General features: G+C 43.0%; 1 protein-coding gene across 2 annotated transcripts in view; it reads right to left on the minus strand.

The window, feature by feature from the left end:
- kalrna (kalirin RhoGEF kinase a) overlaps positions 1 to 25187 on the minus strand; it is a 609141-nt gene that overhangs the window by 101023 nt on the left and 482931 nt on the right. For both annotated transcript variants that reach the window (XM_034186645.1, XM_034186644.1), the window contains exons 41-43: positions 23290 to 23496; positions 21034 to 21119; positions 10563 to 10706 (exon numbers count right to left, since the gene is read on the minus strand). In XM_034186645.1, the coding sequence (XP_034042536.1) occupies positions 10563 to 10706; positions 21034 to 21119; positions 23290 to 23496 (437 nt within the window). The remainder of the gene's footprint in view (positions 1 to 10562; positions 10707 to 21033; positions 21120 to 23289; positions 23497 to 25187) is intronic.

The raw sequence follows: 25187 nt of genomic DNA on the forward strand, positions 1-25187 counted from the left end.
TATGTCTGTAAGACAATCCTGCAGTTTAGATAATTGGTGTGTGTCCTCTGGCTTCATGGATAGATAAAGCTGGGTATCATCTGTGTAACAATGAAAATTTAAGCAATGCTTTCTAATAACACTGCCTAAGGGAAGCATGTATAAAGTGAATAAATTGGTCCTAGCACAGAACCTTGTGGAACTCCATAATTAACCTTAGTCTGTGAAGAAGACTCCCCATTACATGAACAAATTGTAATCTATTAGATAAATATGATTCAAACCACCGCAGCGCAGTGCCTTTAATACCTATGGCATGCTCTAATCTCTGTAATAAAATTTTATGGTCAACAGTATCAAAAGCAGCACTGAGGTCTAACAGGACAAGCACAGATATGAGTCCACTGTCTGAGGCCATAAGAAGATCATTTGTAACCTTCACTAATGGTGTTTCTGTACTATGATGAATTCTAAAACATGACTGAAACTCTTCAAATAGACCATTCCTCTGCAGATGATCAGTTAGCTGTTTTACAACTACCCTTTCAAGAATTTTTGAGAGAAAAGGAAGGTTGGAGATTGGCCTATAATTAGCTAAGATAGCTGGGTCAAGCAATGGCTTTTTAAGTAATGGTTTAATTACTGCCACCTTAAAAGCCTGTGGTACATAGCCAACTAATAAAGATAGATTGATAATATTTAAGATCGAAGCATTAATTAATGGTAGGGCTTCCTTGAGCAGCCTGGCAGGAATGGGGTCTAATAGGCATGTTGATGGTTTGTAGGAAGTAACTAATGAAAATAACTCAGACAGAACAATCGGAGAGAAAGAGTCTAACCAAACACCGGCATCACTGAAAGCAGCCAAAGAGAACGATATGTCTTTGGGATGGTTATGAGTAATTTTTTCTCTAATAGTTAAAATTTTATTAGCAAAGAAAGTCATGAAGTCATTACTAGTTATAGTTAAAGGAACACTCGGCTCAATAGAGGTCTGACTCTTTGTCAGCCTGGCTGCAATGCTGAAAAGAAACCTGGGGTTGTTCTTATTTTCTTCAATTATGTATGATTTTGTTTTTGTTCAAATGTCACATGTCTCCATAGCTCTTTTATTTCACTAACCTTCCCACTGAGACGTCTCCTCCTGTAGATGGTGTGTGTCGGCATCGATTCATGGAGCAAGTTTGGAAGACTTGGTCTTCGGAGTAAGATTGCATCAGAATTTGGCTCTCTGTTGGGACTGTTTACACAGAGACTGCTACCTGCTGCTTTGGACTTGAACTAACAGTCTTTTTCAAGACTTTTTTACTTTTTTACCTTTTTACTTTTTTTTAACTTTTTTACTGTGCTCCAACGCCTAAGGAAGACCTCTAACGGTCGAAACATCGCGACGGAGCACTTTTATCAGCTAACTTTCATTAGCGTTGGCAAGCTAACTAGCTTGCTAACGCTTTCGTTTTTATTTTTTCATTTATTTTTTTTATTTTTATTTTATTTTAGCACCGTTGTCGTGCGTTCGCTGTTGTCGTGCGTTGCCTGTGCTGCTTCATGGCCTGTTTGGTGCCTTGATTGGGGCACTCCTTCTGCTGAATCACCTCTGGATTATTTGCACATTATTCACTTTGTGTGTTTTTGGGAATCCGCTAGCTTAGTGCAGCTACTAGCTCTTAGCCGATTTAGCATGGCGGCTTCTCCTGTCTCTCCCGTACTTTTCTGCTCTGGGTGTGAAATGTTTAGTTATTCCTCGGCCTCCTTTAGCAGTAACGGTACTTGTAATAAGTGCAGCTTATTCGTAGCTTTGGAGGCCAGGCTGGGCGAATTGGAGGCTCGGCTCCGCACCGTGGAAAATTCTACAGCTAGCCAGGCCCCTGTAGTCGGTGCGGACCAAGGTAGCTTAGCCGCCGTTAGTTCCCCCCTGGCAGATCCCGGGCAGTCGGGAAAGCAGGCTGACTGGGTGACTGTGAGGAGGAAGCGTAGCCCTAAACAGAAGCCCCGTGTACACCGTCAACCCGTTCACATCTCTAACCGTTTTTCCCCACTCGACGATACACTCGCCGAGGATCAAACTCTGGTTATTGGCGACTCTGTTTTGAGAAATGTGAAGTTAGCGACACCAGCAACCATTGTCAATTGTCTTCCGGGGGCCAGAGCAGGCGACATCAAAGGACATCTGAAATTGCTGGCTAAGGCTAAGCGTAAATTTGGTAAGATTGTAATTCACGTCGGCAGTAATGACACTCGGTTACGCCAATCGGAGGTCACTAAAATTAACATTAAATCGGTGTGTAACTTTGCAAAAACAATGTCGGACTCTGTAGTTTTCTCTGGGCCCCTCCCCAATCAGACCGGGAGTGACATGTTTAGCCGCATGTTCTCCTTGAATTGCTGGCTGTCTGAGTGGTGTCCAAAAAATGAGGTGGGCTTCATTGATAATTGGCAAAGCTTCTGGGGAAAACCTGGTCTTGTTAGGAGAGACGGCATCCATCCCACGTTAGAGGGAGCAGCTCTCATTTCTAGAAATCTGGCCAATTTTTTTGGATCCTCCAAACTGTGACTGTCTAGCGTTGGGACCAGGAGGCAGAGCTGTGGTCTTATACACCTCTCTGCAGCTTCTCTCCCCCTGCCATCTCCTCATTACCCCATCCCCGTAGAGACGGTGCCTGCTCCCAGACCACCAATAACCAGCAAAAATCTATTTAAGCATAAAAATTCAAAAAGAAAAAATAATATAGCACCTTCAATTGCACCACAGACTAAAACAGTTAAATGTGGTCTATTAAACATTAGGTCTCTCTCTTCTAAGTCCCTGTTGGTAAATGATATAATAATTGATCAACGTATTGATTTATTCTGCCTAACAGAAACCTGGTTACAGCAGGATGAATATGTTAGTTTAAATGAGCAAACGAGTCACACTAACTGTCAGAATGCTCGTAGCACGGGCCGGGGTGGAGGATTAGCAGCAATCTTCCATTCCAGCCTATTAATTAATCAAAAACCTAGACAGAGCTTTAATTCATTTGAAAGCTTGTCTCTTAGTCTTGTCCATCCAAATTGGAAGTCCCAAAAACCAGTTTTATTTGTTATTATCTATCGTCCACCTGGTCGTTACTGTGAGTTTCTCTGTGAATTTTCAGACCTTTTGTCTGACTTAGTGCTTAGCTCAGATAAGATAATTATAGTGGGCGATTTTAACATCCACACAGATGCTGAGAATGACAGCCTCAACACTGCATTTAATCTATTATTAGACTCTATCGGCTTTGCTCAAAAAGTAAATGAGTCCACCCACCACTTTAATCATATTTTAGATCTTGTTCTGACTTATGATATGGAAATAGAAGACTTAACAGTATTCCCTGAAAACTCCCTTCTGTCTGATCATTTTTTAATAACATTTACATTTACCCTGTTGGACTACCCTGCAGTGGGGAATAAGTTTCATTACACTAGAAGTCTTTCAGAAAGCGCTGTAACTAGGTTTAAGGATATGATTCCTTCTTTATGTTCTCTAACACCAACACAGAGCAGAGTAGCTACCTAAACTCTGTAAGGGAGTTAGAGTATCTCGTCAATAGTTTTACATCCTCATTGAAGACAACTTTGGATGCTGTAGCTCCTCTGAAAAAGAGAGCTTTAAATCAGAAGTGTCTGACTCCGTGGTATAACTCACAAACTCGTAGCTTAAAGCAGATAACCCGTAAGTTGGAGAGGAAATGGCGTCTCACTAATTTAGAAGATCTTCACTTAGCCTGGAAAAAGAGTTTGTTGCTCTATAAAAAAGCCCTCCGTAAAGCTAGGACATCTTTCTACTCATCACTAATTGAAGAAAATAAGAACAACCCAGGTTTCTTTTCAGCACTGTAGCCAGGCTGACAAAGAGTCAGAGCTCTATTGAGCTGAGTATTCCATTAACTTTAACTAGTAATGACTTCATGACTTTCTTTGCTAACAAAATTTTGACTATTAGAGAAAAAATTACTCATAACCATCCCAAAGACGTATCGTTATCTTTGGCTGCTTCAGTGATGCCGGTATTTGGTTAGACTCTTTCTCTCCGATTGTTCTGTCTGAGTTATTTTCATTAGTTACTTCATCCAAACCATCAACATGTTTATTAGACCCCATTCCTGCCAGGCTGCTCAAGGAAGTCCTACCATTATTTAATGCTTCAATCTTAAATATGATCAATCTATCTTTGTTAGTTGGTTATGTACCACAGGCCTTTAAGGTGGCAGTAATTAAACCATTACTTAAAAAGCCATCACTTGACCCAGCTATCTTAGCTAATTATAGGCCAATCTCCAACCTTCCTTTTCTCTCAAAGATTCTTGAGAGGGTAGTTGTAGAACAGCTAACTGATCACCTGCAGAGGAATGGTCTATTTGAAGAGTTTCAGTCAGGTTTTAGAATTCATCATAGTACAGAAACAGCATTAGTGAAGGTTACAAATGATCTTCTTATGGCTTCGAACAGTGGACTTATCTCTGTGCTTGTTCTGTTGGACCTCAGTGCTGCTTTTGATACTGTTGACCATAAAATTTTATTACAGAGATTAGAGCATGTCATAGGTATTAAGGGCACTGCGCTGCGGTGGTTTGAATCATATTTGTCTAATAGATTACAGTTTGTTCATGTAAATGGGGAATCTTCTTCACAGACTAAAGTTAATTATGGAGTTCCACAAGGTTCTGTGCTAGGACCAATTTTATTCACTTTATACATGCTTCCCTTAGGCAGTATTATTAGACGGTATTGCTTAAATTTTCATTGTTACGCAGATGATACCCAGCTTTATCTATCCATGAAGCCAGAGGATACACACCAATTAGCTAAACTGCAGGATTGTCTTACAGACATAAAGACATGGATGACCTCTAATTTCCTGCTTTTAAACTCAGATAAAACTGAAGTTATTGTACTTGGCCCCACAAATCTTAGAAGCATGGTGTCTAACCAGATCGTTACTCTGGATGGGCATTTCCCTGATCTCTAGTAATACTGTGAGAAATCTTGGAGTCATTTTTGATCAGGATTTTTGATCATTCAAAAGCGCATATTAAACAAATATGTAGGACTGCCTTTTTGCATTTACGCAATATCTCTAAATCAGAAAGGTCTTGTCTTGTCTAGGCTGGACTATTGTAATTCATTATTATCAGGTTGTCCTAAAAGTTCCCTAAAAAGCCTTCAGTTGGTTCAGAATGCTGCAGCTAGAGTACTGACGGGGACTAGCAGGAGAGAGCATATCTCACCCGTGTTGGCCTCTCTCATTGGCTTCCTGTTAATTCTAGAATAGAATTTAAAATTCTTCTTCTTACTTATAAGGTTTTGAATAATCAGGTCCCATCTTATCTTAGGGACCTCGTAGTACCATATTACCCCATTAGAGCGCTTCGCTCTCAGACTGCGGGCTTACTTGTGGTTCCTAGGGTTTGTAAGAGTAGAATGGGAGGCAGAGCCTTCAGCTTTCAGGCTCCTCTCCTGTGGAACCAGCTCCCAATTCAGATCAGGGAGACAGATACCCTCTCTACTTTTAAGATTAGGCTTAAAAACTTTCCTTTTCGCTAAGGCTTATAGTTAGGGCTTTATCGGGTGACCCTGGACTATCCCTTGGTTATGTTGCTTTAGACGTAGACTGTGGGGGGGTTCCCATGATGCACTGTTTCTTTCTCTTTTTGCTCCGTATGCATCACTCTGCATTTAATCATTATTGATCGATCTCTGCCCCCCTTCTCGGCATGTCTTTTCCTGGTTCTTTCCCTCAGCCCCAACCAGTCTCAGCAGAACACTGCCCCTCCCTGAGCCTGGTTCTGCTGGAGGTTTCTTCCTGTTAAAAGGGAGTTTTCCTTCCCACTGTGGCCAAGTGCTTGCGCATAGGGGGTCGTTTTGACCGTTGGGGTTTTTCATAATTATTGTATGGCCTTGCCTTACAATATGGAGCGCCTTGGGGCAACTGTTTGTTGTGATTTGGCGCTATATAAGAAAAAAGTTGATTGATTGATTGAATTAGTGATGAGTAGTAAGATGTCCTAGCTTTATGGAGGGCTTTTTTTTTTATAGAGCAACAGACCTCTTTTCCAGGCTAAGTGAAGATCTTCTAAATTAGTGAGACGCCATTTCCTCTCCAACTTACGGGTTATCTGCTTTAAACTGCGAGTTTGTGAGTTATACCACGGAGTATAACCTCAATGAGGATGTAAAACTATTGATAATCTATCTCACTCACAGAGTTTAGGTAGCTACTCTGCACTGTGTTGGTATATGGCATTGGAGAACATAAAGAAGGAATCATATCCTTAAACCTAGTTACAGCGCTTTCTGAAAGACTTCTACTGTAATGAAACTTATTCCCCACTGCTGGCTAGTCCATCAAAGTAAATGTAAATGTTATTAAGAAATGATCAGACAGAAGGGGGTTTTCAGGGAATACTGTTAAGTCTTCAATTTCCATACCTATAAGTCAGAACAATATCTAAAGTATGATTAAAGTGGTGGGGTGGACTCATTTACATTTTGAGCAAAGCCAATCGAGTCTAACAATAGATTAAATGCAGTGTTGACTGTCATTCTCAGCATCTGTGCGATGTTAAAAATTTATCTTATCTTATCTTATCTATAATTATCTTATCTGAGCTAAGCACTAAGTCAGACAAAAGGTCTGAAAATTCACACAGAAACTCACAGTAACAACCAGGTGGACGATAGATAACAACAAATAAAACTGGTTTTTGGGACTTCCAATTTGGATGGACAAGACTAAGAGTCAAGCTTTCAAATGAATTAAAGCTCTGTCTGGGTTTTTGATTAATTAATAAGCTGGAGTGGAAGATTTCTGCTAATCCTCCCCTCGGCCCATGCTAGGAGCATTCTGGCAGTTAGTGTGACTCTGGGGTGTTGACTCATTTAAACTAACATAATCATCCTGCTGTAACCAGGTTTCTGTAAGGCAGAATAAATCAATATGTTGATCAATTATTATATTGTTTACTAACAGGGACTTAGAAGAGAGAGATCTAATATTTAATAAACCACATTTAACTGTTTCAGTCTGTGGTGCAGTTGAACGTGCTATATTATTTTTTTCTTTTTGAATTTTTATGCTTAAATAGATTTTTGCTGGTTATTGGTGGTCTGGGAGCAGGCACCGTCTCTATGAGGATGAGGTAATGAGGGGATTGCAGGGAGAGAGAAGCTGCAGAGAGGTGTGTAAGACTACAAATCTGCTTCCTGGTCCCAATCCTGGATAGTCACGGTTTGGAGGGTTTAAGAAAATTGGCCAGATTTCTAGAAATGAGAGCTGCTCCATCCAAAGTGGGATGGATGCCGTCTCTCCTAACAAGACCAGGTTTGCCCCAGAAGCATTGCCAATTATCTATGAAGACCACCTCATTTTTTTTTTTTTTTTTTGGACACCACTCAGACAGCCAGCAATTCAAGGAGAACATGCGGCTAAACATGTCACTCCCGGTCCGATTGGGGAGGGGCCCAGAGAAAACTACAGAGTCTGACATTGTTTATGCAAAGTTACACACAGATTCAATGTTAATTTTAGTGACCTCCGATTGGCGTAACCGGGTGTCATTACTGCCGACGTGAATTACAATCTTACCAAATTTACGCTTAGCCTTAGCCAGCAGTTTCAAATTTCCTTAAATGTCGCCTGCTCTGGCCCCTGGAAGACAATTGACTATGGTTGCTAGTGTCGCTAACTTCACATTTCTCAAAACAGAGTCGCCAATAACCACAGTTTTTTCCTCGGCGGGTGTGTCGCCGAGTGGGGAAAAACAGAAGTGTGAACAGGTTGGTGGTGTACAGAGGGCTTCTGTTTAGAACTATGCTTCTTCCTCACAGTCACCCAGTCCGGCCTGCTTCCCGGCTGCTCGGGATCTGCTGGAGGACAGCTAACGGCGGCTAAGGCACCTTGGTCCGCACCGACTACAGTGGCCTGGCTAGTTGTAGGATTTTCCAAGGTTCGGAGCCGAGTCTCCAATTCGCCCAGCCTGGCCTCCAAAGCTACGAATAAGCTACACTTATTACAAGTACCGTTACTGCTAAAGGAGGCAGAGGAATAACTAAACATTTCACACCCAGAGCAGAAAAGTGTGGGAGAGACAGGAGAAGCCGCCATGCTAAACCAGCTAAGAGCTAGTAGCTGCGCTAAGCTAGTGGATTCCTAAAAACACACAAAGTGAATAATGTGTGAATAATTTAGAGGTGATTCAGCAGAGAGAGTGCTTTAGTTAAGGCACGTGAAGATTACACTGTGAAACAAATCGTTATCTAGTTATCTAGATCAATCAAACTATGCAGATTAAACAGCTAACAGATACAGCAAAACACCGCTGTGCTCCGGAACAGGAAGTGATACAATACCGCAGTGAGAGCCAACCACCAGTAGAGGTCACCCAACAGAGGTAGAGGTGTACAATATGTACAATATGGCCAAATTATCATATCTCCATATTGTCATATAAATTGTCACGTAAATGTCACTTATATAAATGCTGTCCATATTCTTGAGTCACTTAGGTGGATAGGGAGAGTTCCCATGGGATAAAAAAGCTTTTCAACCTACCATCCCTGGTTCTCAAGACCAGGCACGTAAGTGGCTCTACTCTCTCTTTTTTTTTTTTTTTAAGATATTTAGGTGTACCTTAGTAAACACTAGTAGAATTGTCAGGTTGAAACCTGCACTAAGTAAGACTGCATTTACCCTTAATAAAGCCCTTCACTCATTCACCAGATTTATTCTCTCTCTCTCTATAGACACACACACACACACATATATACACATACATATACACACACACACATATATACATATACATATACACACACACACATATATACATATACACACAGATATATATACATATACACACATACACACATACATATACACACATATATATATACATATACATATATATATATATATTAGTGCATCTGGAAAATATTTACAGCACTTCCCCTTTTCCACATTTTGTTATGATACAGCCTTATTCCAAAATGGATGAACTAATTTTTTTCCCAGCAAAATTCTATACCCAATAGCACATAATGACAATTTGATTTTTTCTTTGTCTGTTTGTTTAGATTTTTGCAAAAGCAGGGCATCCTCCCCAGAAAGAAACTGAATCTCAGATGCATTCTGTTGCAATATTTGGGCAATTCTATGGCAACGGAATTACAATCTGAGCTAATCTGTCGTGGTTAGATGCCATATGTCCAGATTTTGCTGCTGTTGTAATTCCGTACCATAGAATTGCCCATTTACTCACCATAAAAAAAAGCTCCAATTTTTGGTTTTTTGGTCAGGTCAATTTTTACAGCCCAGAGAAGAGTCTTTTCACACAACTTGTATTGCACAAGTTGTGTGAAAAGACTATTTTCCCATATTGGCAAGATGACAAAACTATTAGACAGTCTGTCACATAGATTAGAATACAGTGATATTACTATTTAATAAGATTACATATTTGCATTGACTGATACTGTTCTCTCTACATTTATTTAAACATTTGACTTCAGCAATTTGTGCTTTCATAACAACTTTAATTAAGTCACCACTATAATTTCTAGCTCTCAGGAACAGGGATGTGGGTTTAAATTAGATTCTTATTTACTTCTATAAATGGGAAACAATAAAATGGATTTTTCTGTCCAGTGCTGATGTCAGCATTTCTGGGATACTCACAACTTAAGTGTTGTGCAAAACAATGCACAAGCATTTTTCACATCCATATCTGACTTCTACGCATGAATATTGATCATATTTCCTTCCACATTGACATTTCACACCCATGTAAGAGAAGAAACCATAAAATGCAGATTTAGCAGGCTCACATATCACTTTTGCATGGAGACAGTTTGAAGTCAATTCATCCCAAGGACAGTTTGATTTATGTGAAATAGCTTGAATACCATCAACTGACAACAAATTTCACCAAAAACACGATATAATAAAATCAAAGAATTATCAGGGGTGTTATTTTTTCCATATAAATGATGATTAACAAAAGTTGGGTCGTGTTCTTGTCCTTTTGGTCGAACCCAGCCCCATGTGAATTATTCATGATAAACTTATCGTCTCCCTGCAGCAGAACGTTTCATCCATTTCCTTTGTCGTTTCGACACGCTACATTATCCTTCAGTCTTGGTTCAGGACGTGAAAACGTGAGACTTAATATCCACTGTGACATCTGATCGGAGACGTTTCCAAACAATTTTACAAACATCGTGAAAGACGGACCACAGACTAAATTCGATGCGTGCCAGGCAAACAAAAATACCCTTTCTTCTTCTGTTTATTGGCAGTAGTAATGTAATCTATTATTCAATTAAAATTAGTACTGAAACCAACCTCAAACTTAAAAAAAAATGTACACAGCAAAAAATAAGTGAAAATCACAAGAAAGTTTAAAAAGTGCAAATGTGTGCGAGTGCACTGAAACTAACTGTTCAAATAAAGTTTTTAAGCAGAGGTCAGGTTCAGCACACTAATCTGAGTAATCAGCTTTCAGTTCCCAAAGCCCAAAAACCAGGAGGAAGCAATTCTCCTGTCAACCTTCTGCTCCCACCTTGTCATCCTGAGCTGAAGGGTCCTTGATGATCTCCATGGGTGGGGGCAGAGGTGTGTGCGTCTCCTCATCCTGCTCCTCCTCACCACCACTCTGCATCCCAGATGACTTAGAGAGGATGTTCCCATCCTTAGTCTGCACCCTCTGAGGAAACAATGAAGATGAGATAATTTCAGAATATATAATCAAAGATCAGTGTTATCAGACTCACTTATCAGGTAACATATTTTGCATTTTTTGTTGTGTTGGCATCTGAAGGTCGCTTCTGGCCAGTGCGCAGAGGGTGATTATGAGTCATCAAATGACTCAGAGGCTTTTGATGTGTGGACGTGCACCTCAGCTAGCGTGGCATAGCTTATCATCTCTGCTACACGACAGATATGAACCACAATCAAATATCAAGAACTGTGGGTGAATTTCAGCACAGACTGAACTCAGGCATGAATACAATAATGTGCTGAAATCACCTAGCTCCTTCTTCTGGGCTTCTTCCATGCTGTACTCTTTGACTGCACATAGAACTGCCCCCAGTTCTACTATCAATGCAACTGGCGTTTCAGAAAAGAATTGAAGAAGCCTTTCTGAATGGAGGGTGAAATATTTTCAAGGAACAAAACAAGCCCAGGTGACAATTTGGATGCGATGACTTGGATGAATGAGAATCTTCATGGACACAATTAGACATGAAACCATCTGTTACCCTGGCACGTACGTCCACAGCGTGAGAGTAAAAAGTGGCCTTTACAATAAAAGTGTTTAAATGACAAGCAGCATGCATGCTAGTGCATGTACAGAACCTGTGCTGCATGTAGCACTGAAATATAAATTCATAATTTGATACAATACAGCAAGTCAGCCACATGGGGTCTGCAGCCACTACATTCCTAGTGCCAGTCCCAAACCCAGATAAATGAGGAGGGTAGAAGGAGGCAGGGTGTTAACCTTAAAGTTTTTCAAATCTCAGCCACATGGGGTGTGCAGCCAGTACGCTCCCAAGCCAGTAGGGCTGCTTCAGGAAGGACATCCAGTGTAAAACAAGCCACCCCAAACATGCAGAGTACAAATCGAATTTCCATACTGGATCGGTCGAGGCCTGGGTCAACAACAACCCCCACCGGTACCATTGCCCAACAGGGTTCTGGCAGAAATTGAGCTACTGCTGGGTGAAGAACAAGAGGAGAACATGTCCACAGACAGCGGGAGAAGAGGAAAAGTGAAGGGTGGAAGTGAGAGTTGGGGACTTTGAATGTTGGCAGTATGACTGGTAAAGGGAGAGAGCTGGCTGACATGATAGAGAGAAAAAAGATCAGAAGAAGAAAGGTATTATGTGTGCAAGAGACCAAGTGGAAGGGAAGTACGAGCAGGAGCATAGGCAGTGGGTTCACGTTGTTATATCATGGTGTGGACAGAAAGAGAAACAGTGTTGGGTTCATTTAAAAGCAAGAGTATGTTAAGAGTGTGTGGTGAAATGTGGTGAGGGAGACAGCTACAAGGTCTGTCCAAAAAATATCGGACCTTTTTATTTTTTGCAAAAACCATATGGATTTGAATTACGTGTGATTGCATCAGCCAAGCTTGAACCTTCGTGCGCATGCGTGAGTTTTTTCACGCCTGTCGGTTGTGTCATTCGCCTGTGAGCAGGCTTTGTGTGAGCAGTGGTCCACCCCTCTTGTCGGATTTTTATTGCGAATAAATGTCTGAACGATTTGGAGCTTTGCTGCATCAAATTTTTTCAGAAACTGTGAGAGACCTCCAGCTGGACACCATTCGGAAAATTTAGATGGCTTTCAGCGACGATTTTATGGGGATTACACAGATTAAGGAGTGCTCCAGCCGGTTTAAAGACCGCCCACAGTGTCTGAGAGCGCGGCGCGCTCTGAGCGCCAATGGACAGGCTCAAACCCCACTCAAACAACCAGATCATTTCCAACGTGAAGGCTTTGTTGATCCGGGACGTCGTCTAACTTTCACAAAAAAGGCAGAAGGCGTGGACATCAGCACTTTTTCGGCACATTCTACTGTTACAGGAGTTTTTTTTCATGGAAAGAGAAGCGGAGGATTGCGCCACCATGCCGCTCATGGCGCGGGACAAAACCACCTCCTTGTTGGTCTCACAGGACGGCTTTCAGGTGGCTTTCAGATGGCTTCCGGTTGCTTTTCAGTCATGTGAGTATCCGAGAAATTGTGCATGAGCTGGACATGCCCCAACATGTCATGTGAGGCTTCATCACGGCAGTGCTTTGTGCCATGCGGCTCTGCCGCGACACGCAGAGTTCCTCTGCACGTCTGTCTCAATGTGCCGAAAAAGTGCTGATGTCCACGTCTTCCACAATTCCTGTGCTAGTCAGACGACATACCGGATCAAGACAGCGTCCAGTTTAGAAATGAACGGCACATTCCACTGTTAGAGGAGTTTTTGTCATGGAAAGAGGAGAACTCCGCTTATGGTGGATGGTCACTCAATAGGGTCACACTCCCATACATGTCATTTTTTTAAGAGGTGCTCTCCGGCTTTGGCCTCTGAGGGTGGTACCTGTGCCATTCTGGGATCTTCCATTGGTGCTAGAGGTTTTATGCTCTTCACCATTTGAGTTACTGAGGGGGGTGGTTGCCTCAGATGGTTGTCTGTTACAATTTTCTTACAGTTTCATCCACAAAGCATGTTGGCAAGCTCCATGCCTTGTCAATCACTGAAAGCTGCGTGCGCTGGAATTCTGATGGGTCGGGGGTTACTGTGTGACCTAACCGTTCCTTTTGATCAATGACAGGTTTGGCCATTCATGCTAACCAGCCTGTGACCTTGGCTGTCTTTTCCCCACAGTCTGGTGCAGATACTAATTCTAGTCTGTTGTGTTGTGTTTGTGCACTTAGACGTTACGTTGAATTGACTGCTGAGTTCTGCAGAACTGATGCTCTGTTTGTCTGCTAGGAGGTGCACAGGAAGGGCTGCGCATCGTCCAAGCAAAGACTGTCACAGTGGATTGTTGACACTATATTGCAAGCTTACAGGAATGGTGACAGTCAACCTCCTCCAGTGAGATGTCATTCAACATGGGCAGGTCCCACTTCCTGTGCTGCCCTGAGAGGTGTTCGACTGACCGACATTTGTGCTGCAGCAACGCTGGCTTCCTCCTGTACTTTCACCCGCTTTTACAGAGTTAATGTGGCTGCACTTCACCTGCGACGGTTGTATTTTTGGCCTCTTCAAAACTGCAACTGAGGTTCGTAAGTGCAGATTGCTTATGACTTTTTTGGTATGAGGTCATCCAGGTGCTAAGCACCGCCCTCTGGCAATCAGGAGGAATGAAACAGAATGAGAGTTACGTATGTAACTATGGTTCTATGAATTCTGGATGACTGTCAGAGTTGGTTGTCACTCGGAGTCTAGGAGATTCCACAAGAAATGAATGCCGGGTGACAGTTTCATATACTATTGGTTGATATCACCCAGCCCACACCCACTAATGTGACCTTATTGGTATGAGACTCTACCTCTGCGCATATGCAAGTGGAATAATTCAGGTGCTAAGTACCTCCCTCTGGCAGTCATCCGGAATTTATACAGCCATAGTTACATACGTTAACTCTTGTTTCTATTCATAGTTAAAAAAATACAGAAGTTTTTCCTAACCACTGTCGCCAGTGTGCTTGCTCACAGGTTGTGTAAGGTTTAAATCCTGCTGGTTTGAAGCACCATGAGATGACTTATGTTGTGGTTTGGCACTGTATAAATAAATTAAAACTGAATAACAACTGATACTTCAAAGAGTGAAATGACCAAGCGTTATCATAACCGTATTTCAGTGAAGTTGGTGAAATGTTTGGGTGAATTCTGGAACACATTGTTTATTACAATATGTGGTGCGGGAGGTTGAGAGATACCGACTAGAGATAGTCGGCTCACCTCCACGCAGAGCTTGGGCTCTGGTACCCAACTCCTGGAGAGGGGCTGGACGCTCCACTTTTCTGGCATTGCCCACGAGGAGAGGCGGAGAGCTGGGGTAGCATTGCTTATTGCTCCCCAGCTCAGTCGCCATGTGTTGGAGTTCACTCCAGTGAATGAGAGGGTTGCATCCCTGCACCTTCGGATCAGGGACAGGTCTCTCACTGTTGTCTTGGCCTACGGGCAGGGTGGCAGTGCAGAGTACCTGACCGTTTTGGAGTCCCTGGGAGGGGTACTAGATAGTGCTCTGACTGGGGACTCCATTGTTCTCCTGGGGGATTTCAATGCCCACATGGGCGCCGACAGTGAGACCTGGAGGAGGGTGATCGGGAAGCACAGCGTCCCTGATCTGAACCCGAGTGGTGTTCAGTTGTTGGACTTCTGTGTTAGTCACAGGTTGTTCATCACGAACACCATGTTCGAGCACAAGGATGTCCATAAGTGCACGTGGCACCAGGACACCCTGAGCCGGAGGTCGATGATCGACTTTGTAGTCGTATCATCTGACCTTCGGCCACATGTCTTGGACACTCAGGTGAAGAAAGGGGCTGAGCTGTCAACCGATCACCACCTGGTGGTGAGTTGGATCCGCTGGGAGGGGAGGAAGCCGGTCAGACCTGGCAGGCCCAAACGTATCGTGAGGGTTTGCTGAAAACAACTGGCAGAACCCTGTGTCGGCAAGGTCTTCAAATCCCACCTCTGGGAGAGCTTCTCCCAGATCCCGGGGGAGGTTGGAGACATGGAGTCCGAGTGGACCATGTTCTCCACCTCCATTGTCGATGCGGCTGCTCATAGCTGTGGTCACAAGGTCTCTGTTGCCTGTTGCGGCGGCAAGCCCCAAAGCCGGTGGTGGACGCCGGAAGTAAGGGATGCCATCAAGCTGAAGGAGTCCTACTTGTCTTTGTTGGTAAGTGGGACCCCGGAGGCAGCTGACAGGTATTGGCAGGCCAAGTGTGCTGCAGCCCGTGCGGTCGCAGAGGCAAAAACTCAGGTCTGGGAGGAGTTTGGGGAGGCCATGGAGGAGGGCTATCGGTCGGCCTCGAGGAAATTCTGGCAAACCGTCTGATGCCTCTGGAGGCGGAAGCAGCTGTCCACCGGCACGATCTACGATGCGGGTGGGAAGCTGATGACCCTGACTGGGGATGGAAGGAATACTTCAAGGATCTCCTCGATCCCATCGTCACGTCTTCTGAAGAGGAAGCAGAGACTGGGGACTCAGAGGCAGACACATCCATTACCCAGGCTGAAGTCACCAAGGTGGTAAGAAAGCTCCTCGGTGGCAGAGCCCCTGGGGTAGATGAAATCCGTCTTGAGTACCTTAAGTCTCTGGATGTTGTGGGATTGTCTTGGTTGACACGCCTCTGCAACATCGCGTGGCAGTCAGTGACAGTGCCCCTGGAATGGCAGACCGGGGTGGTGGTCCCTCTGTTTAAGAAGGGGGACCGGCGGGTGTGTTCCAACTACAGGGGGATCACACTCCTCAGCCTCCCCGGTAAGGTCTATTCCAGAGTAATGGAGAGGAGAATTCGACCAATAGTCAAACCTCGGATTCAGGAGGAGCAGTGTGGTTTTCGTCCTGGTCACGGCACACTGGACCAGCTCTACACACTCCATCGGGTGCTCGAGGGTTCATGGGAGTTCACCCAACCAGTCCACATGTGCTTTGTGGATCTGGAGAAGGCGTTCGACCGTGTCCCTCAGGGCACCCTGTGGGGGGTGCTCCGGGAGTACGGGGTCCTTTGCTAAGGGCTATCCGGTCCCTGTACAACCACAGCAGGAGCTTGGTTCACATTGCCGGTAGTAAGTCAAACCTGTTTACAGTGCACGTTGGCCTCCGCCAGGGCTGCCCTTTGTCACCGGTTTTGTACATTATCTTTATGGACAGAATTTATAGGCGCAGCCAGGGTGTAGAGGGGGTCCGGTTTGGGAACCACAGAATCTCATCTCTGCTGTTTGTGGACAATGTGGTTCTATTGGCTTCATCAAATCAGGACCTTCAGGGGTCACTGGGGCGGTTTGCAGCCGAGTGTGAAGCGTCCGTGATGAAAACCAGCAACTCCAAATCCGAGGCCATGGTTCTCAACCGGAAAAAGGTGCCTTGCCCTCTCAGGTCGGTGGAGTGTCCTTGCCTCAAGTGGAGGAGTTTAAGTATCTTGGGTTCTTGTTCACGAGTGAGGGACGGATGGAGCGCGAGCTCGACAGACGGATCCGTGCAGCATCTGCAGTGATCCAGTCGCTGTATCGGACCGTCATGGTGAAGAGAGAGCTGAGTAGGGGGCAAAGCTCTATATTTACTGATCGATCTACGTTCCGACCCTCACCTATGGTCATGAGATTTGGCTCATGACCACAAGAACGAGATCGCGAGTACAAGCGGCCGAGATGAGTTTCCTCTGCAGGGTGGCTGGGTGCTCCCTTAGAGACAGGGTGAGGAGCTCGGTCACTCGGGAGGAGCTCGGAGTTGAGCCGTTGCTCCTCCACGTCAAAAGGAGCCAGCTGAGGTGGCCGGGCATCTTTTTCGGATGCCCCCTGGACGCCTCACTGGAGAGGTGTTCCGAACACGTCCCATCAGGAGGAGGCCCCAAGGAAGACCCAGGACACGCTGGAGGGACTACGTCTATCGGCTGGCTGGAGGACCTGGGGGAGGTGTGTGTGGAACGGGAAGTCTGGCCGGCTTTGCTTGAGCTGCTGCCCCCACGACCTGACTCCGGATAAAGCGGAAGAAAATGGAATGAAATTAATAAGATGGCCCTGGAGCAGTACTTTCAATCTGTATGAAGTGGTAGGGCTTTTATATTTTAAAATGTATGTTTAAAATGGTCAAACAGGAAATGTTACTACAGCACAGTGTACGCTAAACAAAAATAAAGATATATTAAGCTGAAGGTTCTGCTGTTTTTGACGTAGTGAAAGACACAATGTCTAATTTATAGTTAATAGAGCACAGATGCCCCCCCCACCTGTTTGTATGTGTGAAATAAAAAGTTAACATTCACATCAAAAACGGGAACTTTAACTGTTCACAGCAGCATGGAGTAACAATTGCTGTCCCTTGTGTAAATATTGATCAAGGAAAATATAACCCTTTACAACCCGATGACATGCCATCAACTAAAAAATATACTACAATTATAATCCAATGACCTTTTAGTACCCCTGCCTACCTAGAAAACAAACTATTTATGCAAAATGTTGCTGTAATATACAAAAAAATGTATATGGACAATACATTACTCCACACAGCTTTACCATAGAGTGCCATATTGTTTGTATTTCTACATAACTGATGTAAATAAAGTTCAAGACATATTCAGTGACTTGGAAATGTTCATGTGTCCATCTCCTGACTTGTCTGAAGAAAACTGGCAATAAACCTGATTATTTACAGGTATTATACCAAAGGGGCTGATTACTTATGCAACCCATCATCTTGGATTTTATATTTTTTATGAATTTATATCAAGTGGTGAGATTTCTTTTCAGTTGAGTTTAAGGAAGATCATTTTAGAAATTTTTATATTGAGAAGCCTGATTTAGACTGACGGGGACTAGAAGGAGAGAGCATATCTCACCCATATTGGCCTCTCTTCATTGGCTTCCTGTTAATTCTAGAATAGAATTTAAAATTCTTCTTCTTACTTATAAGGTTTTGAATAATCAGGTCCCATCTTATCTTAGGGACCTCGTAGTACCATATCACCCCAATAGAGCGCTTCGCTCTCAGACTGCAGGCTTACTTGTAGTTCCTAGGGTTTGTAAGAGTAGAATGGGAGGCAGAGCCTTCAGCTTTCAGGCTCCTCTCCTGTGGAACCAGCTCCCAATTCAGATCAGGGAGACAGACACCCTCTCTACTTTTAAGATTAGGCTTAAAACTTTCCTTTTTGCTAAAGCTTATAGTTAGGGCTGGATCGGGTGACCCTGAACCATCCCTTAGTTATGCTGCTATAGACGTAGACTGCTGGGGGGTTCCATGATGCACTGTTTCTTTCTCTTTTTGCTCTGTATGCACCACTCTGCATTTAATCATTAGTGATCGATCTCTGCTCCCCTCCACAGCATGTCTTTTCCTGGTTCTCTCCCTCAGCCCCAACCAGTCCCAGCAGAAGACTGCCCCTCCCTGAGCCTGGTTCTGCTGGAGGTTTCTTCCTGTTAAAAGGGAGTTTTTCCTTCCCACTGTAGCCAAGTGCTTGCTCACAGGGGGTCGTTTTGACCGTTGGGGTTTTACATAATTATTGTATGGCCTTGCCTCACTTTATTTACAGGTATCAAGACAATCCAGTGGAGAGAAAGATTTAAGTCATTATCTATCAAAGTACCCACGTTTCCTGAAAGCAACATCATGTGAGGACTGATTGCTCTGCTGTCACTCACAATTCCACGCCCCTCTCAATCGAAGCCATGCCCTCCCACGCCAGAACAGGGCCAAAGGTTTGAAACTGAAAAAATAAGATCTCAAAGCGAAAAAAAGATCTGAAGGTGAAAAAAGAAATATGAATGAAAATAAATTATTTGATCAAAAAAATTAGAGCTGAATCAAAAATTTATTTACAATGAAAAATATACATCTTACACTTATTTTTATTTTGATAATACTTTTTAAATTATTATAAAATTCAAGAACAAACATTGAATTTTCAGTTTCAAAATGTATTTTTTCAATCTTTTTTTATTTTCAGATTACAAAACTTTTGGCCTGGATTTAGCTCCATAGCTTGGAAGGTTCAACAGGTTATACTGTTGTGCAACTTATATCCTGAAAAACCACACATATATTACTAATAATAAAAATTATACTTATTTGTGTATGAATTTTACAAAAGTCAAAGCACTAAACAACAAACTAACTGACAGGATTTTCTATATATTAGCAATGTGATTATCAAATATTAATGTCTTTACTTTGATTGTTAATGGCTTCACTTTGATGTACTCTGTGATCGTGTCTTTGATTCTGTTCTCTATTTTTCATATATACATATATGCATGTGTGAGAGTTCATGTACCATTATTCCTTTAACTAATTACTCATTGTCAAAGCAATCATATACACTGAACTGTTCAAGTAATCATTAAAACTGTCACATGAGAAAGTGAGCAGATGATCTTTGGCTTAGTGAATGCGCAGACTGTTTTGCTAGAATGTGCAGACTGTTTTGCTAGAATTATGTTTTTGCTAAGCGCAGATGTGCATCTTTAATTAACGGTTCAGCCTTGAGGGAAGAGCGGTGTGACCGGCACACTGGTTCAGGGCTGGACATTATGGGAAGCCTAGGAGACTGAGGGCTCAAAGCCATAACAGTTTTCTTATCAACGTGAGACCAGACTTTGTGTCTTTCCATTGTTTTGTGATATTGTCATTCCTATATGCTTTTATGTAACTATATTCAATAAAAAGGAGAAGCAAATGGGCGGGGCCTTCAGAGCAGATGACGGTTCTTGACGAAGGGACTCGCTCGTTTGTTCTCTCCTGATGAGGAAATGAAATTCAATCTCTTGCGTGATCATTCTTTTGTGCTAACTGAGTTGCTCTTTTACAGATTTCAACTCTAATAATAATAATAAAAGAATAAATGACAATAACAGAGTGCACTACAACAATGCGCAACCCTCCCGCCAAATTAAAGCGCTGATAATACAGAAAAAAAGGTGTGAATTATATATCAGCTTTTCCTCTTCACGGGAGATCTGTTTTTTTAGCTGGTGCAACTTGTACTATGGCATGTTTTATTTCTTCTGCTTCTCTGTAAGCACGAATGTGACACAGAGTTATGAGGCCTCTTGAAGAATTCAGTTTTAATTATTGGTGATTTATGTGCATGTTTATTGATATTAAGGTTTCTTCTAGTCTTATACATACTCATATTGCACTTTGTCTCACAAAGTATTAGTTTTGTTATTTTTTTAAGTGTGCATATTCCATGTGAGAATTTGTATATGATATATTGTGCATAACACTGGGATTGGTCTTAGTTTAGTTATTTTATGAGTACGTTATCTATTTGTGCTGATATTTCTTCTGTACATTACTGAAAATTCACTTCAGTGAAGTTTTTGGATAGTTTGGCTCTAAAATTACAGACGCCTGCTACTATATAGTAATGTGTTAAAATTCTGGGGGAAACACCACACTACGACTCATACACCTGGATTGAAGGTACTACTTTTTGTCTACCAATATACCCTAAGGTAGTATCTATATTTGAATATAACCCATGTCTACCTGCTGCAAAAACAGTTGAAAAGTCAAGTCTGGTGATTTCCGGCTCTTAACTGGCTGAGCACATCTGACTTATTTAATTAGCAGTGAATAGGAGCAGGAGGAGTGGGCTGTAACTTCTCATAATGATCTCTTGATCTTGGACACAAATATTCTCAATCAAAAGCAAATTAACTGGCCTTGGTGCCTCAATACCTTCAGAAGACACTGGGAATTTTGAAAGGTGACACACATTATGCTCAAGCAAAATGTTTTCTAAAATCCCATCAAAAAGTGATAGCGATGCAGTAGATTTGAATCTGATTTCTTACCTCATCAGTGATGTCATCATGAAGGCTAAATTCTGGCTGTCCCAGGTCAATGCTCTTCCTGTTCTCCTCCTTCCCTGCTCCTGGTCCTGTCAAAAAGTAAAGTGGATTTTCAAAAGATAATATACTGATGTTTAAAAAAAATTACAATGAACTTTGTTTCACATCATCCAAGCCAATAGTGGCAATAAAAGTCTGTATAACAAACATATATCCACAAAATGCAATAAATAGCCAACAATTAAAATAATAAAAGCCATCATAAAAGTCATAAATGTCAGTCAGATAAATACGAGGTGCATCCCAAAAGTATCTGACCATAATTTATCTCACGTAACCAAATGAAGAATACGAGTTGTCATTTGGTGCGGAGGTGTAGGGAACCTTTTTGCACAAGCGTGAATTTTTTCCTCGTCCGCAGAGCATATCAGTCACAAACAGGAAGCCTTGGAATTAAGACGTGTTTTGAGCAGCAGTCGGATTCTCATTTTCTGTTACATGATGACTTGAGGCCATCCACAAACTGAAATGACCAAGTGATTAACAGAATGCAGACTTTCGCCATGGATGACTGTCATGTCAACTTGCAAGCAGTGCGGAAGACTGAGGATTAGCATAGGCTCAGTACATTGCACTGAATTTTGGGATGCGGAGAGGGTCAGGGAAAGTTGTGCCGAAGCCACTGAGAGCAGAGGAGAAGCAACTGTGTCTGGAAGTCCTGCAGCCACTCATTCTGATCAGCTAATTCAGGCTTTCCTGGACAAACACAACACTTCTGTGATTCATCAGGCTCCTTACTGTCACACACACACACACACACACACACACACACACACACACACACACACACACACACACACACACACACACACACACACACACACACACACACACACACACACACACTTCTCCCAGCGGTTCTACCATTGATGGAAGCATATCAGAGAGAGCCATATCAGGAGCATTCAAAGCCTGACGAATCACTGGAGTGTTGTGTTTGCCCAAGAAAGTCTGAATCAACTGAGCAAAATAAGCAGGTTACTGCTCCTTGCATCGGTTGCTCATGCGCATGCTCCATGTAATCTTCTCCCTTTTTGTGGAAGCATTACATCATTACACACAGGCCTTGCATATGTACCACAGCGTTTTCAGCAGCTTTGCGTAGATGGAGATATTTCTTAAACACTTTTTGAAAACAACAAAGAAAAACATAATTTAGAGAAAATAACATTTCCGCATTGACAAGGCTGTGATGCAGTCACTTTACACTCCACCCATGCAGACTGCTTCAAATCACTTTGGAACAAGTCAGCGACAGGCGTCCTCAAGCATTCCTAATGCCTCATTATTCTGTCACTGCTGATGACATTTTCTTAACACACGAAGAATTTGTCACAAAAATACCTACCTGGCATACATTATGACTCTGTCACACTTAGCACGAATGAAACACGAAATCAGCCCAAATGGGAAAAACAGCCAACATTTGAGCCACATTCATGAGGGACAGACATTTGTACAGCCGTGTACGAATGCCGTATGAATACCCAGAATGTGTGTCTAAGCTGCCTCAAATGATTCGCGCACATTTGGAGTGCAGCAGCTTCCGAATCCAGGTCGAATACCCAGAGTGCAGGTCGAATGCAGACAACACAGCACGTAACACGACAAAATGAAAACAAAATAAAAAGACACAGTAAAAGAGCACAGCACGAAACCCCACATTGCTGAATGCAGCAGGAATATGCAGAATGCAACTCCAATGCCATACATGTCACCCGAGGTGTGGGTGGAAGGCAAACAAGGGGAGGTGTGTGGCAGAGCAAGCACCGTGGTCCGAACTTTTGAAAACCTGCCATGTCCCACTGCTGGATGTCGAATGACATCTAAACCATGAACTGAGGCGCAATTGCGAGATTCGGCCAGGACTCTACATGCTCGATCAATTCCCATAGCCCCTTGAAAGAGCTCCGAATGCTTCAACTGCGTACGAATTGTCGTACAAATATTACGACTGCAGTCCGATTGTGGCATGACTGCACCTTGACTGCCGTTCAATTGTTTTCCAACATGAGCGCATCATGAGTGTACAGTGCATGTGCTCTGGCACGAATGTGCCGACTACTGCAAGACTGCTGTACGAGGAGTTCGAATGCAGCTTGAATTTGCCTGAATGTGGCTCAAATCCTCTTTCGTACAGCATTCGGGCTCATTCATGCTCTAGTGTGATGGGAGTATAAGATTCAGCTTGAAGATTACCAGATTTCTTTTGCTTGTTGTTGGGAAGTTTCTTGATGGAGCTGCTGTGACTGAGGCGACGGACTGGACTGGTCAGCCATTTTCTCAGTGTATTCCCAGAGCGTTTGGGACCAGGAGAGCTGGACTGTAGTGAGCTGAGTGACTGCTGTGGTTGAAGGTTTGCCACTGACTCAGTCTTTCCATCAGAGCCACTCACAGGGTAGTTATCTGTAAGGAATGGATTTTAGACAAAGGTTTCATCAGCAAATTGGAGACATGACTTGAACATCTCTCTGTGTACAAAATGTTTTTGATGTTTACACTGGTGTCAAATCATCTAACAGGTACAATGAGAGAACCAACTCATAGAAACAACTCTGATTTGCTTGACTTTGTCTCAAACATTACTCAAGCACTGTTTTAGAAAATATCTTAGAACAAAAATTCTCATTTTGGAGTACATCTGGATGGAGGCCAAATCCTTGGGATTTTACACATTTTAATTGTGTTAAATGCAGCAGTCCTATTGTGTACTTCTCTGCTGTCTCCAGTTTGTTCCACATCATTTCTGGAATTCAATCCTCTGAGAGCCAGGTACTCCTGACATGTAGGCATCTTACTACATGCCCACTGGACTCCATTCCTGCCACTCTTCTTCAAGCCATATCTCCAGCAATCACCCGTGATAAATGCTTTTCTGGCTTCTGGTACATTTCAGACCACTTTTAATTCAGCCCAGGCAACAGCTCTGCTTAAAAAGCCTTCTGTCAAACCTACTCAGGTTGAGAACTGTTGGCCAGTCTGGCCTACTTCATTCCTATCCAAAGCTAAACAGGTTACATATTTGTTCTCACAAAATAACCTTCCAGATTCAGATCAATCAGGCTTTAAAAGGGGCCACCACATTGAAAAGACTCTGCTGTCTGTGACAGTGGCCTTAAACTGCAAGAGTGGCAGCTCAATCTTCAGTGTATATCCTGCTTGACTTAAATCCTTTCAAAACAGTTAACTATCACATACTACTGTTTGTACTCTCAAACACAGGCCTCTCAGGCAAAGTGCATTTATCTTTTCAGTCACACCTCACTGGGCATTCACTTAACATATTGTGGACTTTGACAGCTGCCCGCATCTCACATCCTCTTCACAGGGGTGTTAGGGGCCCTTCACTTTGCTATATACACAATCTCCCTGGGTCTGATTATCCACTTGCATAACTTCTCCCATTGCTACTATGCTATGCAGATGATACCCAAGTTTATCATTCCCACTAGAAGACCAGACAGTCTCAGTGGAAATCTGATATTAAATAAATCTCTCTAAAGTTTCGGTCCCACCGAATAATAATCCATGAATAATGAGCCACACATGGGTGTGTCAGCGATTATTTGATGAATGATCCGCATTTTCATCTATTACGTATCCATTATGAAGAAGCCTCATTGTGCCTCTAAGTACCTCACACGTGCCAGGTAGTGAGCCACAACTGACCTGTCATTTGAGCCCCGTCCAGCCTCAAATGGCTCGTGTCGCCGCATATGATCCACGTCAAGCCGCGTATGATCCATGTAGCATCATGATAATGCGTCACTGGTGCACGTTTGGCATGGGTTTGGTCCAAACCTCCAGCCCTCCCACACTTGGTCCCTTTAAGAGTGGGTTTTCAATTCACACCATCCATTCAAGATGTTGTCACATTTTTTAAAGGCAGTCCAAAAATATACGCTCTAGTACAGTCAGTCGGGTGTGCGCCAGGCTGCTGTTCACAGAGTCATTAAATTCACAAGACCAGCTAGAACTGAGCCACACGTTCCTGGACAGTCACCTCAGTGCTTCCTCTTGCTGAATTTATTTCCTCTGCGGCTTAACAGGCATTTTGACACCGTGATCCAACTTTGAACTTTGTGTTCGTCCGTTAA

This window comes from Thalassophryne amazonica, chromosome 14 (assembly GCF_902500255.1).
Source record: "Thalassophryne amazonica chromosome 14, fThaAma1.1, whole genome shotgun sequence".
NCBI classification, from domain to species: Eukaryota; Metazoa; Chordata; class Actinopteri; order Batrachoidiformes; family Batrachoididae; genus Thalassophryne; species Thalassophryne amazonica.